We start from the raw sequence: 15,504 nt of genomic DNA on the forward strand, positions 1-15,504 counted from the left end.
GTTAGGAGCCAGACACATGGAGAAGAGTTTTGACTCCCAACCCATTGTTTATACCGTGATGTTTATTAAGCATGAGGACATGACAGAGTAAGGAGAATGCTATTCCTTGTCAGAAAATTCCATTATTAAATTTTATTTGTAAAATAACATATTATGCAGAAGTATAAGAATCCTATGGCAGCACTGACTGTAAGAGCAAAAAACAGAAAGCAAAGTAAATGTCCACTAGCAGGAGAATACATATATTGTGGTATATTTGGAGAATAGGACACTATATGGTAGGGAATGTAAACAAACTAGAGCTGTTAGTATCAACCAGGATGAATTCCACAGTCATAATGAAGAATGATGATGGTAAGACGACTATCCTCAGTACGGTGCCATTATAAAGTTTGAGGATATTCATGGGAACAAAAAACATTAACTTTAGGATAACAACTCTTCTGCAGGAGAGGAAGAAGGGGGATGTGATCCAGGAAGAGTACCCCAAGGACTTCAACCATATTCCACTTCTTAAGATGAGTGGTAGGTACAATATTATGGATTATTTTCCATCTGCCCCCTACAGATCTATTTTCCACCCTTCTCCATCTGGCCCTCTGCTCTGGGGGAGTGACTTGTATGATCTACTATAGAAAAATGTGTGCCTTAGCCTTCCAACGTGTAGAAGACTGGAAGGAAGAAGATAATGAAGCCCCAGATTCCCTACTTGAGGGTTGCCCTGGGCTAGCTAGATTTCTAGACCAAATGTTGCAACTCCTTTGAGGAAGCCCTCTCCACACAGCTCACGTTGGGCTTTGGTATTTGCCCAGTTCCCTTATTTCTTCAGCCCTAGGAATGGAAATGCTGCCCATTGTTAACTCTCAGTTACTGCGTTAGTCCTTCTGGTTTTCCAGGACTCTGCCCACGCCTTAGTAAACAGTCCCTTTATTAAACTCTGCACTCTTCTCAAATTACCCAGCCTGAGAGCGTCATCTGCTTCCTGCTGGGTTCTGACTGCCGGAATATGTTCTCTCTCTCCACACACACGCTTTTTTCTTTTTTTGTATATTTGAGATAATCCATATTTACAAAAAACTTAAGAAGGAAAAACCTTTATTGAGCATTTATTATATGTCAAGCGTTGTGATAGGGTTAAAGGTTGGGAATATAGAGAAAAATGAGACGTAAGCCCTCTTGTCACAGTCTAGTAGGAGACACAGGTGAAAAATTAAAAGTGATGAGGATAGTGGTTTAGAGCATGAGTTTTGTAGTCAGACAGACTTGAGCTTGAGTCCAGGCTTAGCCACCTACTGGTTATGTGACCTTGAGCGAGAGAGAAAAAAATGGGATTAGTACTAGGACCTTCCGTATAGAGCCCTCGTGAAGATTAAAAGTAAATCCATTAGCATCTATGTGTACTTATACATTAGTGTATGGTAAGTTTTCAATAAATATTACCTAAAATTAACAATTGTACTTTGTACCTGGTTTAGAGGTAGCACAGAGGCAGCACTAGTTAAATCGAGCTGAGGAGGTCAGCAAAAGTTTAATGGGTGAAGTGATGCCAATGCTGGATTTTGAAGAAACAATGATTTCACCAAGAGATCAAATAGAGACAGGCAGGCCAGGCAGAGGGAACATTATGTATAAGAGCATGCGAAAATGAAACAGCATTGTGTGTTCAGGGAGCATTGTGTGAGCAGTTTGCTATTGCTGGAGAGTCAAGGCCAATGCATGAAGAATAGTGAGAGATAAGGCTAACAAGTTTAACAAGGGATGCATATACACAAAGAGCCTGGTTTGGACTTGATCTTGCAGGTGAGGAGCAACTAGGAAAGGCTTCTAAAACCTTTCATTTTGAAAATATTTCTAACTTACAGAAACGTTGCAAGAATTGTAAAAAGAACTCTGGTATACCCAGGCTCCTCAATTGTTAACATTCTATTACACTTGTCTTATTATTCATTTTCTTTTATGAGTTTTTTTTTTTTTAATTTTCTATTTTTCCCCCCTCACCTTTTATCCCCTCTACGCCCTCTTCCACCTTCATTCATTTTCTCTCTCTGTATATTCTGAACCAATAATATACAGTATAACAGTCAAAACCAGGTCATTCATAAGGATACAATATAACTTAATTTCTTTTAGAGTAAAAACACTTTTTTTTTTTCTTTTGGTGCAAAATCCAACCCAGGATCAAGTGTTTCTTTAGTTGTCATATCTCTTCAACCTCTTTCAATCTGGGACAGTTCCTCAAATCTTTCTGTCTTTTGTGACACTGGAATTTTGAAGAATACAGGGCAATTATATTGTAGATTATTTTCAATTTGGGTTTGCCTGATATTTCCTCATGATTAGAATCAGTAGTGCATTTTTGGCAGGAGCACCACAAAAGATGTACTGTGTTCTCAGTGTTTCATATCAGGAGGTGCACAAAGTTCATTTATACCATTACTGGTGATATTAACATTGATAACATAGTTGAGTGCCTGCAAGGTTTCTCCACTGTGAAGTTACTTTTTTGCCTTTTTAAATGATAAATGTTTTATAGGGAGTTACACTGAGACTATGTAAATATCCTGTTTCTTAACAAACTTTCACCCAATTATTTTAGCATCCATTGATGATTCTTGCCTGAATAAATTACAGTAACAGTTGTCAAGTGGTGATTTTCTAACTCCATCAATCCTTCCACATTTATTAGTTGATATTCTATTGGAAAGAAAAGCTTACTTTCCTCCCTCGTTTGTTTATTTATGTATTTTTGTTAGTATGGGCTCACAAATTACTATATCTTTCAATGGTTTTCAATAATCTGATATTATTTATTTTGATGCTCAAATTATCTCCTGTTTGGCCAGTGGGAACCCCTTCAAATGGACTAATGTGTCCTTCTCATGGTCTCCATCATTTTTGAGCTCTACCTTACGTTCTGGTACAATGAGATCCTTCACACTTATCTTGTATTTTCCCTTCTCTGGCGCTGGAATGAGTCAATTCTCCAAGAAGCGCTGATTCCTTTTAGTGGAGAATGGTATTTAGAAATCAAGATCTGGAGATTAAGTGTGCTCATTGCCATTAGGCCCTCTTAGTGGTCAGAGCTTTACATACACACACACACACACACACCCCTATATTACCTATCTATTTACCTATCAGAGCCTTGAGTTCACATTAATACATCAAATTCCAATGCAATAACTCATGATTCATTCTAGTCTTCAGCCTTTCCATACTTGGAACTTCCTTCTCAGAAAGAGAAAAACTTGGCTTTCATTATCCTTAATACAGTTACTTATCTGCTCATTTTCCCTTTATGTACCAAGCCCCTGATGTTTTTAACTGTTTCCTTAGTTTTGGCCTTGATGGTCTCACAGATCCCCTAAACCCTGAATAATAACTTAACTCTGACAGTTTACTTGGTCCCAACTCCATAGGTTCTGGCCACCTCTTTGTCCCGGTCCCAGCTCTGCGGGCCCTACATTAGTGAAGGGTTTTAAGCAGGGAAAAGGCATGATGAGATTTGTCTCTTAGAAAATCAGCTTGATGTCAGGGTACACCCAGGGGATTAGAGGCAGTTAAGAGGCTATTGTAATAGTCCAAGCAAGGCTTAAAATGGCCTAAAGCTGCAGCCACAAGAAAAGAGAGCACATAAAAAATATTTAGAAGAGCCCTACCCGGTTTGGTTCAGTGGTTAGAGTGTTGGCCCTTGGACTGAGGTGTCTCTGGTTCGATTCTGGTCAAGGGCGCGTACCTTGGTTGCAAGCTGGATCGCCGGCCCAGGTCGGGGGGTATGAGGGAGGCAACCAATCAGATTATGTGTGTCTCTCACATCAATGTTTCTCTCTCTTTCTTCTCTCTCTCTCTCCCTTCCATTCTCTCTGAAAAGCAATGGAAAAAAATATCTTAGGGTGAAGATTAAAAAACAATAAAAAAATAAAATACAACGATTTAGAAGATAAGATCTATAGGACTGAGTGATTAATTTGATGGGGGGAGATAAAGAAGACAAAGGGGCCTTATTTTTAACTTGGGAGATGAAAGTAGACAGAGGGTGTTCACTAAGAAAGATAGGAAATTCAGGAGAAAAAGCAGATTTAAAGGGGGTAACAAAAGTGAGAAGATCATTGCTTCTTTTTGTTCATGTTGAATTTGAACTGCCCATGGACACTGGAGGTATAGTGGCTAGTTGGATAGGTGGCTTTGGGCATGTGCTTAGACCCTACCTCAGAAGTGCTTTTCCTGCCCCACCAGCATGGCTCAGTGGTTGAGCATCCACCTAGGATCCAGGAGATCGAGGTTTGATTCCCAGTTAGGGCACATGCCTGGGTTGTGGGCTCAGTTCCCAGTAGGGGACATTCAGGAGGCAACCAATCAATAATTCTCTCATCATTGATGTTTCTCTCTCTCTCCCCCTCTCTCTGAAATCAATAAAAATAATTAAAAAATATATTTTATACGTACATATATACATATGTAATATATATATATACACATACATATATATTTGGTGGTTGATGTCTTTTTGGTTATGTGCATACAATATTTTAAATTTTATTACATTATTTGTATTGCTTACATTACAAAACAGTTATTTAAAATAAAAGTAATGTGAACTTTTCTTACCTATTAAATATACATTTTAAAAAATGGGTTAGATATCACGAAGTTCACAGTACTTAATTGACGACCAATAAATTTTAGTTCCTCTCTCTTCCCTAGGAGGTATTCCAAGCACAAGTCAGAGAAAATGGCAGATCTGGGATGTAGTTGAAAAGATTTAGGCAACAGGTTTGCATCAGATGACCTCTAATGGTCCTTACAACTGTGACATTTCATGATTAATACAATTCTCCCCTACTTACCTCCTAAACTCCCTGGGATAATACAAAAATATAACATATATAACTAAAGTTTGTACCGAATATTTAGTAGCTCCTGCCTTACTATTATTAGCACTGTAGATTGTGAATGGAGGCGGGTGGTGTGAAGAAAAATATCGGGCACGAAGGAGGCCGAAGCAAACCTCAGCCCACGTCTTCACAGACAGCTCTCGGGCTCCATTTCTGCGTGCGTGAGCGGTGGTCCTCCGGCCTCGGAGCAGAGCCAGTGAGAAACAGAACTTCCAAAGGGGGCGTTATGTTCCTTTTCCAACGAGCCGTCGGGTGGACCACACAGAGAAGTGAAGCGCCCTTCCCAACGGCCTGGGAGCGCGGGGGACGTTCAGGACATTTGGATCCAATCGGTGAGGGACGCCTGGGGACCCGTCTCCAGGCAGAGAGCGCGAGGCCCGCGGCCGCGCCTCGCGGGCCTCCCCCGGCCTCCGCCGCGCGGCGCTCGGAGGTCGCGCTCCGGGAGGTCAGCGGGCAGCCGGCGGGTCTGGGCGCGGGCTGCGGGGGGTCTCCGCCAGCGGCCTTGGCGTCCCCACGTGCGCGCCGGCTCCTGGGGGCGGGGCGAAGGCGGGGGCGGGGCGCCAGCTGCGCGCGCGGGGCCGGGGCGGGGCGCGCTGCGTGGTCTGGGCCGGTCCCGCGCTCCTCTTCCGTCCGCGCCGAGGCCCGGCGGGCCCAGCTCCTCCCCCGGCTCTCCTTCTCTCCCCTCCCCGATCCTCCCTCCACCCCGCCGTTCCTCCCTTCCTCCTCCTCCTCCTCCTCCGCTACCTCGGTGAGGCGCTTCTCCAGCAGCCAGGCAGCATGGCGGCCGTGGAGACACGGGTGTGCGAGACGGACGGCTGCAGCAGCGAGGCCAAGCTCCAGTGCCCCACCTGCATCAAGCTGGGCATCCAGGGCTCGTACTTCTGCTCTCAGGTAGACGCCCGCTTGGCCCCGGCCCGGCGGCGGCGGACCCTTCCCCTTCCCTCTCCGCCAGCGCTCGCGGCCGGTCTGGACGCGCCGCTCCTCGTCCCCGGCCGGGCGCTCCTGCTGCGCGTCCTCCTCCCCCGATTCGCGGCGCCGGCGCCCACCTCCCGCTGCCGGGGACCTGGGCCCTGCGGGACTAGGGGCGCGTGAGGGGGCGGGGGCGTGATCTGTCGCGGCCATGTGGGGTGGAAGCGGAAGCGGACTTGTCCCGGGTCGCCCGGCCGCCCTGGGGCGCCGCGTTTAGTGGTCGGTTCCCGCCGCGCGTATTCCGCGGGGGCAAGGGCTCCCAGGTGTGCGGGCGACTCCGGACAGGTGGGGACGCCTGGGGAAGGGGACAGCCGTGGCCGTGAGACAGTCGCCGCCGCTGCCGCAGCTCCCGGCAGGGCTCTTGCCTTGGATCTCTGGGGGCCCCGGGGCCGGTAGTCACTCTGGTCTCTGCGGGATTGGGGTTCGGAAGAGACCCTCTGGGCTTTGAGGAGTGGGTCGCGTGGGGACGGTGGGAGTCACAGGGAGGAGGAAGGCTGGTTCCAACCCCGCCTCCGTCCTTGTGTTTTAACTACCGCGTTTTGACACTTAAGCAACTTTGGGGGTGGGGATGGAGAGGGGTCTTTGTAACTCATTATTTTCCTTTGGCATCCAAATTTATTAATTTAGAAAACCATGAGGTAACGGTATGAGTCACCTATTGCATTTACTGAATTTCCCATTGAGTGAAAAAGACAGTCCCATTAAGTGTTAAGGCTTTAAGGCCGTAGTGATTTCAGTAAGTTTTGTGCAGTGAAGCAAACCCAGCATTGAATGGGGTCCTGACTGAAACGTGTGCTCGTGTTTATGTTTACTGAAAAGAACTAGTGTTCTGGCTGCATTTCGACGCTCAGAATTTTGGCATAGCGGCAATGGTGTGGCTTTTAGTTACAGTCCAGGTTTGTTGAAGAGACACGTGAATATTCAAGTATTAAATTGGTAGTGACCTGGGGGTGGGGGGAGAAGAGCATGAACATAAAAGTCTGAAGGCCAAGTCAGGACCCTGCCCTTGCCAATTACTGTGCTATCTTGAACTAGTCAAGTTACCTAACCTTTAGAGTTCCAGTTCCACCACTGTACAGAGGGGAAGATGATGTTTTACTTACATATTTCACAAGGTTGTTCTGAGCCCAAATTATCCAATGAATGTGAAGTGTTGGTAAAAGTCCAAGGCATATTTTTAAAGGCTGCCAGTAGGATGTAACACTGCCATATGCTAAAATATCAAAGAACAATAAAGACAAATAATATATTTTAAGTATATAAACATAAAGATGTATGTAAAATAAACATGTAAATAAAATCCAAAACGCTTGCAGATAAGCCATTGTAAGAGATCCTAGCTATGTTGTATAGGTCTTGTTTTTAGATAGGATATGATCCTTGACCTTGTTAGTATCATTTGGAAAAAGTTGCACATGGAGAAGTGTTTCTCATTCTAAAAATAGCAGTGGGACTGCTCAGCATACTAAACCTGGTATGAGTCCTTTTGTTTCTTTAATTTTCAAATTCTAATTTGTTGAGGTCTGTGTGGGACCTGGACTTAAAAAACAACAACGTAGTTTCCTTTTGGAAATTGTGTACCATTTGAATAGAATAATGTGGTTTACATTGTGTTTAAGATTAGTTAGGAATTGTAATGCTAAATGAATTAATAAGTACAGACATTTATCTGCTGAGGTTTAAAAAAGACACTATGAAACCAAATTCATCAAGCATAGGCGATATTCTCTTAGGCATGGTATTATTCAGTAGAAAGAACATTGGCTCTTTGGGGTCTGTGGAAAAATTCCAATACCTTTGTGAAAACATGCAGGGTTCATTTAGTACTCTAGAATTGGAGTTATTTAATGCTGGATTCTACAAGGTATGTTTCTGGTACTATTGCTATGCTTGTAGTCAAACATATTCCAAGTTGTTCCCACACTGTCTCTCTCTGTTGCTATTACTTACCTCCTAGGGTCAGTTTTAAAATTTTTTCACCAAGTCAGTTGTAGTGGTCTCTTAATGTATTTCCCTAGTGTAGTGCCCCATGTGCAAACAAACACTACCCCCCCCACACACACACACAAAAACAACCAGACAAAACCTTTTCTACAGAAGTTATTTTCCCCTAGCATAGCACAGTCTGATTATGCTTACCTTCCACCCATAACATGTAGAGTTACCATCACTTGCAGGATGCTAGCCCCATAATCAGGGCATCTCTTCTGAGTTCAGCTTTATTCTCTTGCTCTAACCAGAGCTGTACTTGTACTCTTTCCTTCACCCAAAATGTCACCTGTCTTCTGAAATCACAGCTATTCTCAGCCCCAGCTTGAGACTTGGGTCAAATCACTAACTTTTCCTAAGCCAGTTTCCACATCTGTGATGAAACTAGGGCTTTTCCTTGCCACATCTCTGATCATCTTCACTGGGAGTGGTCTGTCTTCTTTCTACTCCTTCCTCCTCTGGTCCCCAAGCCTCGCTGTCTGGCCAGCTTGTCTTTGGGAACAAAACTGAGAACAAAACTATAAGAAGCCGTCATTGAAGACAGCCTTCCCCCGGTACTCTTCATAGCACCTTGTTTATATCCTTTATAATGTATACAAACTAGTTATCTTATTTGCTTTCTCATTTATCTGTCTTTCAATCTCTGATTGAGGTGAGCTTCATGAATAAAGCTATCTTGTTCATGGCCCTATCGTCGTTTTTCAGCACAATGCTTTGTATGCCATAGGTGGTCAATAAATTTTTTTTATGTGTGCTAATAGGTACATTTATTGAAAACATTAAGAATGTTCACTATTTTGACCTAGGAATTTGAATTCTAGCAAAATAAAGAAAATTTCAGGGATGAGCACAGACTTGTTGCCATACGGCTGATATGCCTCTGATAGAGTTCCTGACAGGTTGGCCTTCTATGTTGTTGGCCTCTCTGTGACGTCAAGAAGTGACACAGCATAACTTGAATCTGAAAATGTTGGCGGAATACCAATATACTGATGGATCATCCCTCAGTTTCTTTTCTTTTTCTGTTCAAAGAACCAGGATAGTGAAATCTATATTTTGGTAAACATTTTGGAAGATGATTTCTCTTTAATTAAAAAAATTTGTTTACTACTTAATATTTTTAGTATTTGTTTTACAGTAAAACAGAGGAAGGTACAGGCATTTCTCATATATTTCTTGGCCCCAAACAGGCATAACCTCCTCCATTATCAATATCACTCACCAGAATGGTACAGTTTTTACCAAGGATAAACCTACATTGACACATCATAATCACTCCAAATCCATAGTCTGCCTTTAGGATTCATTTTCTTTTCTTTTTTTAAATATGTCTTTATTGATTTCAGAGAGAGGAAGGGAAAGGGAGAGAAAGAGATAGAAACATCAATGATGTGGGAGTCATTGATCAGCTGCCTCTTGCATGCCCCTTACTGGGGTCAGAGCCCGAAACCCGGGTATGTGCCCTGACTGGGAATCGAACCATGATCTCCTGGATCATAGGTCAATGCTCAACCACTGATCCACACCTGCCAAGCTGTATATCTTTGGTGAGGTCTTTATCAAGGTCCATAACATTTTTAAAGTGGAAATAAATGTTTGAATCAATGAATAACTATATCAAAAGGCAGAGTAGAGAGGTAGACTGCTGCATTTGAATCATGACTCCATCACTTACTAGCTGTGTGACTGGGCAGATAATTTAATCTCTGTTTTCTGTTACATTCTTTCAAAATAGGGCCTTTTATAGTACTTAGCTCAGGGTTTTGGTTAAGACTAAATACTAAGTACATGTAAAACACTTAGCACATCAGTAAATGTAATCAGTGTTAGCTCTTTTTATTATACTGTGTTTTATGCTTAAGAAAGTAGATATTTTTATCTGAGATGCTTAATTTTAAGGAAAGTTTGCTTCTTTAAATGAGTAAAACCTGTTTTACTTGAAAATTCAGCTTTTCAGGGGTTCCTGATTGATGATTTTTTTTTTATGGAAGTGTTCATTCTTATTTAATAGTAGTTTACTAGTAGTTTAGTAGTTTACTCTTAGTCCCTAGGAATTTATAACAATTTTTTGAGGTTGGAGGCTGTGCTTTACTCATTTTTGTATTTCCCTTAAGTGCCTTGCACACAGTAGGCAAGGCACTTAGTTCATTAAATGAAAGGAAAGAGGTTGGTGGGCCTGAGAAGGAAAGCATAGAGCATTCAGGCCTTTAGGCTACAGCCCAGGACAGATCCTATCATGTCTCCAGTTAAAGGATCAGCTGAGAAAGATCTGAGTTATAAGGCATTAGAACTTAAAAGGTAGTATAGTTTAAGTAGGAGACTGGGTTTGGAGTCTGACCTGGGTTTAAATCTTTGCTTCCATGTCCACAGGTGATTCATGTCCTGATTTTGTAAGAGAGGCGAATGGTGCACCCTCTTCATGGAGTTGAGAGGAAGGTGAATAGGAGAGCATGCAAAGTGTTTAGCACAGTGTTCAGTAAATGGTTTTTTTATGCATATAGCCTCATGCCTGATGCTATTACAGTCAGTTAAAAGGAAGGTTTAAAAGTGTTTAAAGAGAAGTATTGTTTATGAACATTTTGAACAAATTCTTGAAATAGACTCTTTCAAAGACACAGTAGCGAGGTAAGGGGGTTATTTGGGCGTTCAGGAAGACAGTGAGTGGCTGGGCATCTTGGAGGAGGAACTGCCCTTCTAATATGTAGCATCTTTGAAATGCAACCCTGTCCTCTGATACTTTTTTCCTTTAGTAACAAAGTTCCTGACAATGCAGTGTTTCTGGAACTCATCTTCATCGTGGAAGGAGATATTAACCATATTATGCTTTTTTATTATTGGAACTTTCTTTAAATTTCTCACATTACTCACCACCCCTACATATTGCTGTAAGTTAAATGAGGTACAAGTGTTGTAGCTTCTTGTAAACCAAAGATAGAATGAAGGTATAGAGAGGTTGTGATTTTTAAACAGAAATAACTTTACTAATATGTTTATTGTAGAAAAATTAGAAAATACAGGTGAAAAGTTACCCAGTGATAATTTCTGTGAATTTTTTGATATGTGTTTTTATAAACATTTATATATTTTATATACATTAATGTGCATATACTTGTATATGTTTTTACAAAAATGGCACCATAATGTACATAATCCTAGGAAATTTGACCACCCTGTATTCCTAATATATTGAGAATTCTGTCATAGCTATATTTACATTATTCTTTATAATTGCTGAATAGTATGCTGTTATAGATACACTGCCCTTTATTTAATCACCTATGGTTACATTTAGTTTCTTTACAGTTTGTTAGCTGCTGTCTAGCTCCTCTTCAGTAAATGTTCATGTAAAATTTAAATAATTTTGATTTACTCAGGGACAGAATAATGGTAGGACTGATACATGAATCCAGGATCAAACCGTCCCAAACTGCTAGTAGTACTCACAGTGTAGTCAGTGGGTCTTTATTGGTTTGAGGACCTTCTGTTGGTCAATGGACATCTCCTTTTATTGACATGCCTATGTTATAAATATGTTGCAGTTTTGGAATGAACTGTACTTATATCCCACTAGAACTTATTAAAAGCAAGAAGCATCATTTGGTTGGCAGGTAATCAGAAGTTGAACAAGTCTTTAACTCAGAGTTACTTTTTTAGAGATTGAAGAGCTGTTTGAAGTAGGTGTGAATCTTATGTGGTTCATATAGTTTGTGGATAGAAGTTTTAGTCATTCTTTTATTTATTTTTTGGTGAGTCTTTTTCAGGTTTGGTGTACTTACAGAGTTTTTAGTTCTTAGTAAATTTGATGGGGATGACAGACACATGTAGATGTCAGGAGGGAGAAACAGTAGCATGGTAACTCCTGTGTTAATGAGAAATTGTCTTTGGTATTAATAGCAAACCTATTTTGTAGATAGATATATATAGGCAGGAATACTCTACACAGCAACTATTGGTATTTTCTCCATAGTAAAGTTTTAATGTATGTAATGGAATGTGAATATAATTATTACTCTTTCTCCTGACTTCACAGTTTTAATGTGAAGCGTTTGCTTATTCATGTGTGGGCAGGTAGTGCTCCCAGCTCAACAATTATAAGTCTTTTGATTTTGATTGGTATCAGTCTGGTGTCTGACTTCTAATGAAGAACAATTCGGCATACCTTGCAAGCCAGCCTGCCTTTCTCAACATGTGTTTGGCATCTGTAGTCGAACCTGGGAGAAGGGCATTGGGAAACTTTCCCCAAGTTATCACAAATAAGTGTTCTCCTTGCCCCACTGTTCACAATAGTTAAGTTGTGGAAACAACCTAAATGTCCACAGATGGATGAATAGATAAACAAAGTGTGGTGCAAATGTACAATAGAATATTATTCAGCCTTAAAAAAGAAGGAAATTATGCAATGTGCCACAACATGGGTGAAACATTATGCTAAATGAAATGAGCTAGTCACAGAAAAACAAATACTACATGATTACACTTACATGAGATATCTAAAATTGTCAAATTCATAGAATCAGGGAGGGGAGTGGTGGTTGCCAGGGGCCGAGGAGGGGGAACTGGGGAGTTACTGATCCACAGAGTGAAGTTTCAGTCACGCAAGGTGAATAAGCTCTAGATGTCTGCTATTCATCATTGTACCAACAACAATGAAAATTGTACTGACACTTAAATTTGTTAAGAAGTTAGATCTCACGTTAAAGTGTTCTTATCATTAACCAAAAAAAAAATTTCTATTCCATTTTTGTCCCCAGGAACTTGCTGTTTTATTGCAGAGTTCAGTAGGGAATTCTTCCTGGTATCAGAGTGGTGCCATATCTGTGGGAAAGTATTCCTAAAAATCCTGTCAGCTGGGTCTGCTAATGTGGCATTTACCTGAGTCATAAGCTCATGTCTCAGTCTAAAGAGTGGATAGGGTTTAAATGATAAGTGAAATTATGACTTTAGCAATTTCCTTATCATAAAGTGGCAAGCAACAGAGACTTCTCCATATTGTGAACCTGCATTTAATGATTCTGTCTTGATAAAAGGTACAAAAGGGCAACTCTTTGCATCAGAGTTGCATTCATCAAGCTATGAGCTTAAATCATTCAGTAAAATAGGTAAATGTACTGTTTTAGACATGGCAGAGGTTTTTGGTTTTTTTCCTGAATAGGGCATGGCTTTTTTTTTTTCCAAATGGGATTTATTTTATTCCTGATTATTTCACTAATTGGTGGTAGTGATGGATTTGACTATTTGTTGTTGTTTTGTTTTTTAAATATATCTTTATTGATTTCAGAGAGAGGAAGGGAGAGAGAGAGAGAGATAGAAACATCAATGATGAGAGAGTCATTGATCGGCTGCAGCCCTCAACCTGGGCATGTGCCCTGACCGGGAATTGAACCCCGATCGCCTGGATCCTAGGTCGATGCTCAGCCACTGAGCCACTCCTGGCTGGGCAGATTTGACTATTTGAATACCAATAACTTTGCATTGTTTACTATTAAACAAATGTAGAGAAAAATATGAATGCAGTTATTACACGAATAATTTAGTATTCCTTTTGAATTGAGGTCTTAAGTACCTTAAAGTCAGGATTTTTATGTATAAGTAATTTTTTTTTTTTTTTACTAAATTGTTTTTGTTAGATGTTGAGTAGAATAAAGAACTAATAGTAAATCATTCAAAATGATACAGTAGAAACGTGATACAGTAGATGCCTGTTTACAATAAAGTTTCTGATGATAGGTGTATAAGTACAGTCACACTGGAAAACATTTTGGCACCACCAAAATAAAGCTGAACACATACTTATCCTATGACCCAACAACTTATTGAAAAGAATTAACCAGTAAAACTAGAAGGCTCCTATATGTCCCTCACCCTGAGGTGTACTCCTTTATCCTGAATTTTGTGTTTATCATTCATTTGCTTTTCCATATGTTTAATGTCCTAGATAATGCATTATTTGTTTTGATATTTTTGAAATTTTTATAAATGAAATCACTGCGAGTATTCTTCAGCAACTTCCTTTCTAATTTTAACATTATGTTCTTGAGATTCATCCATGTCGCACATAGCTCTAGTTCATTCATTTTCATTGTCGTATGGTATTCCAATGAATTTGTATATCATAATTTACTACATAATTTACATCCCTTTGCTAATGGCAGTTTGGGTTGTTTCAGGGTTTTGCTGTTATAAACAGTTCTGCTCTAAATGTTCTTGTACCTAACTCCTAGTGCCTGTGTGCAAGAGTGTCTTGGGGTATACATCTAGGAGAAAAATGTTGGGTCATAGGATATGTATGTGTTCAGCTTTATTTTGGTGGTGCTAAAATGTTTTCCAGTGTGATTGTGCTTATACATCTATCATCAGAAACTTTATTTTCCTTATCTTAGCTAAGACTTCATATTGGCAGACATTTTGATTTTTGCCAGTCTGGTCTTTTGTGTTACTTCTGAATAACATGCATTGGGCTATTTTTGTATGTGTAAACTTGCCAAAATGTAACTGTTCTCAAGGGGCTTATGGTTACTTGTACTGACAGAAAGTCTTTTAAAAAGATAAATGACAAGGAAGTGCTAAGTGAAAGTTATACACAAGGAGCTATTTTTTTCCCTTCAGTTATTTTACAACTTTATTGAGTTCCCCTTGATTTTTGTTGTGAAAAATTTTAAACACAGAGAAGTGTAAGGAAGACTGTTGTAACTAATTGTAGTATACCCATCACCTAAATTAACATTTACTCTATTTGCTTCATTTATGTGTACTTGTGTGTTGCATTTGTGTGTGTATGCTTTTATTGAAACATTTGAGAGTAAGTCATTCAACATGATAACCACACCTGTTAAATATTCAGCATGCACCTTCTGATGAAAAAGACACTCTTCTTAACTGCAATGCTATGATTAAATTTAAGAAAATTAATCTAAGAGTCCTATTCAACTTCCTCAATTATCCACTAAGCATCTTTAATAGTTGTACTTTTGGTTTTGGTTATTTTTTGGAATCAATATCCTATCAAAGTTCACAAATAGCATTTGGTTGTTATGTCTTAGTCTCTTAATTTAGAACAGTCCTCTCATTTTTATTTTCATAGTGTTCATTTTTTTAAAAATATGTTTTTATTGATTTTAGAGAGAGAGGAAGGGAGAGGGATAGAGAAGTGGAAATATCAATGAGAGAGAAACATGGATCGATTGCCTCCTGCACTCCCCTTGCGGGGGATGGAGCCCACAGCCCGCCATGTGTCCTGACTGGGAATGGAACTGGTGACCCCTTAGTTCATGGGTCGATGCTCAACCACTGAGCCAAGCCGGCCAGGCATGATAATAATTTTTGAAGACACTAGTCAGTTGGTAGAATGTCATACATTTTCAATTATCTGATTATTTCCTCATAGTGTCTTTAAAATTTCTTTTATTCTCTGTATTTTCTGCAAGCCAGAAATTAGGTCCAGAGGCCTAATTAGATTCTGTCAAGATTCTAAGAAGACTCATAGGTGATGCTGTGTATTTTATATCATATCACATTAGTAGACATAGAATGCCTGGTTGTCCAGTGGTGCTAAATTTGATTGATCACAGGAGGTTGCTACCAGATCACCGTTGTAAACACATATTTTTTACTTTGCAATTACCATGTAATCTGTAGATGGTACTTTGGCATT

At 40.3% G+C, this 15,504-nt stretch overlaps 1 protein-coding gene and 1 long non-coding RNA gene across 2 annotated transcripts in view; one reads left to right on the forward strand and one right to left on the reverse strand.

Moving 5' to 3' along the window:
• Nucleotides 1-270: 270 nt before the first annotated feature.
• LOC308553297 lies at nt 271-5,419 on the reverse strand. Its single transcript, XR_013998224.1, has 3 exons — nt 4,930-5,419; nt 3,660-3,863; nt 271-1,305 (listed from the first exon to the last, which is right to left on the reverse strand). It is a non-coding gene; the product is annotated as an uncharacterized lncRNA (long non-coding RNA).
• A 39-nt stretch (nt 5,420-5,458) lies between these two features.
• METAP1 (methionyl aminopeptidase 1) overlaps nt 5,459-15,504 on the forward strand; it is a 60,704-nt gene continuing 50,658 nt past the window's right edge. Inside the window, exon 1 of the mRNA XM_081129162.1 lies at nt 5,459-5,786. Coding sequence (XP_080985288.1) covers nt 5,673-5,786 — 114 coding nt within the window. The 5' untranslated portion in view covers nt 5,459-5,672. The remainder of the gene's footprint in view (nt 5,787-15,504) is intronic.

This window comes from Miniopterus schreibersii (genome assembly GCF_964146895.1).
Source record: "Miniopterus schreibersii genome assembly, chromosome: 1".
NCBI lineage: Eukaryota > Metazoa > Chordata > Mammalia > Chiroptera > Miniopteridae > Miniopterus > Miniopterus schreibersii.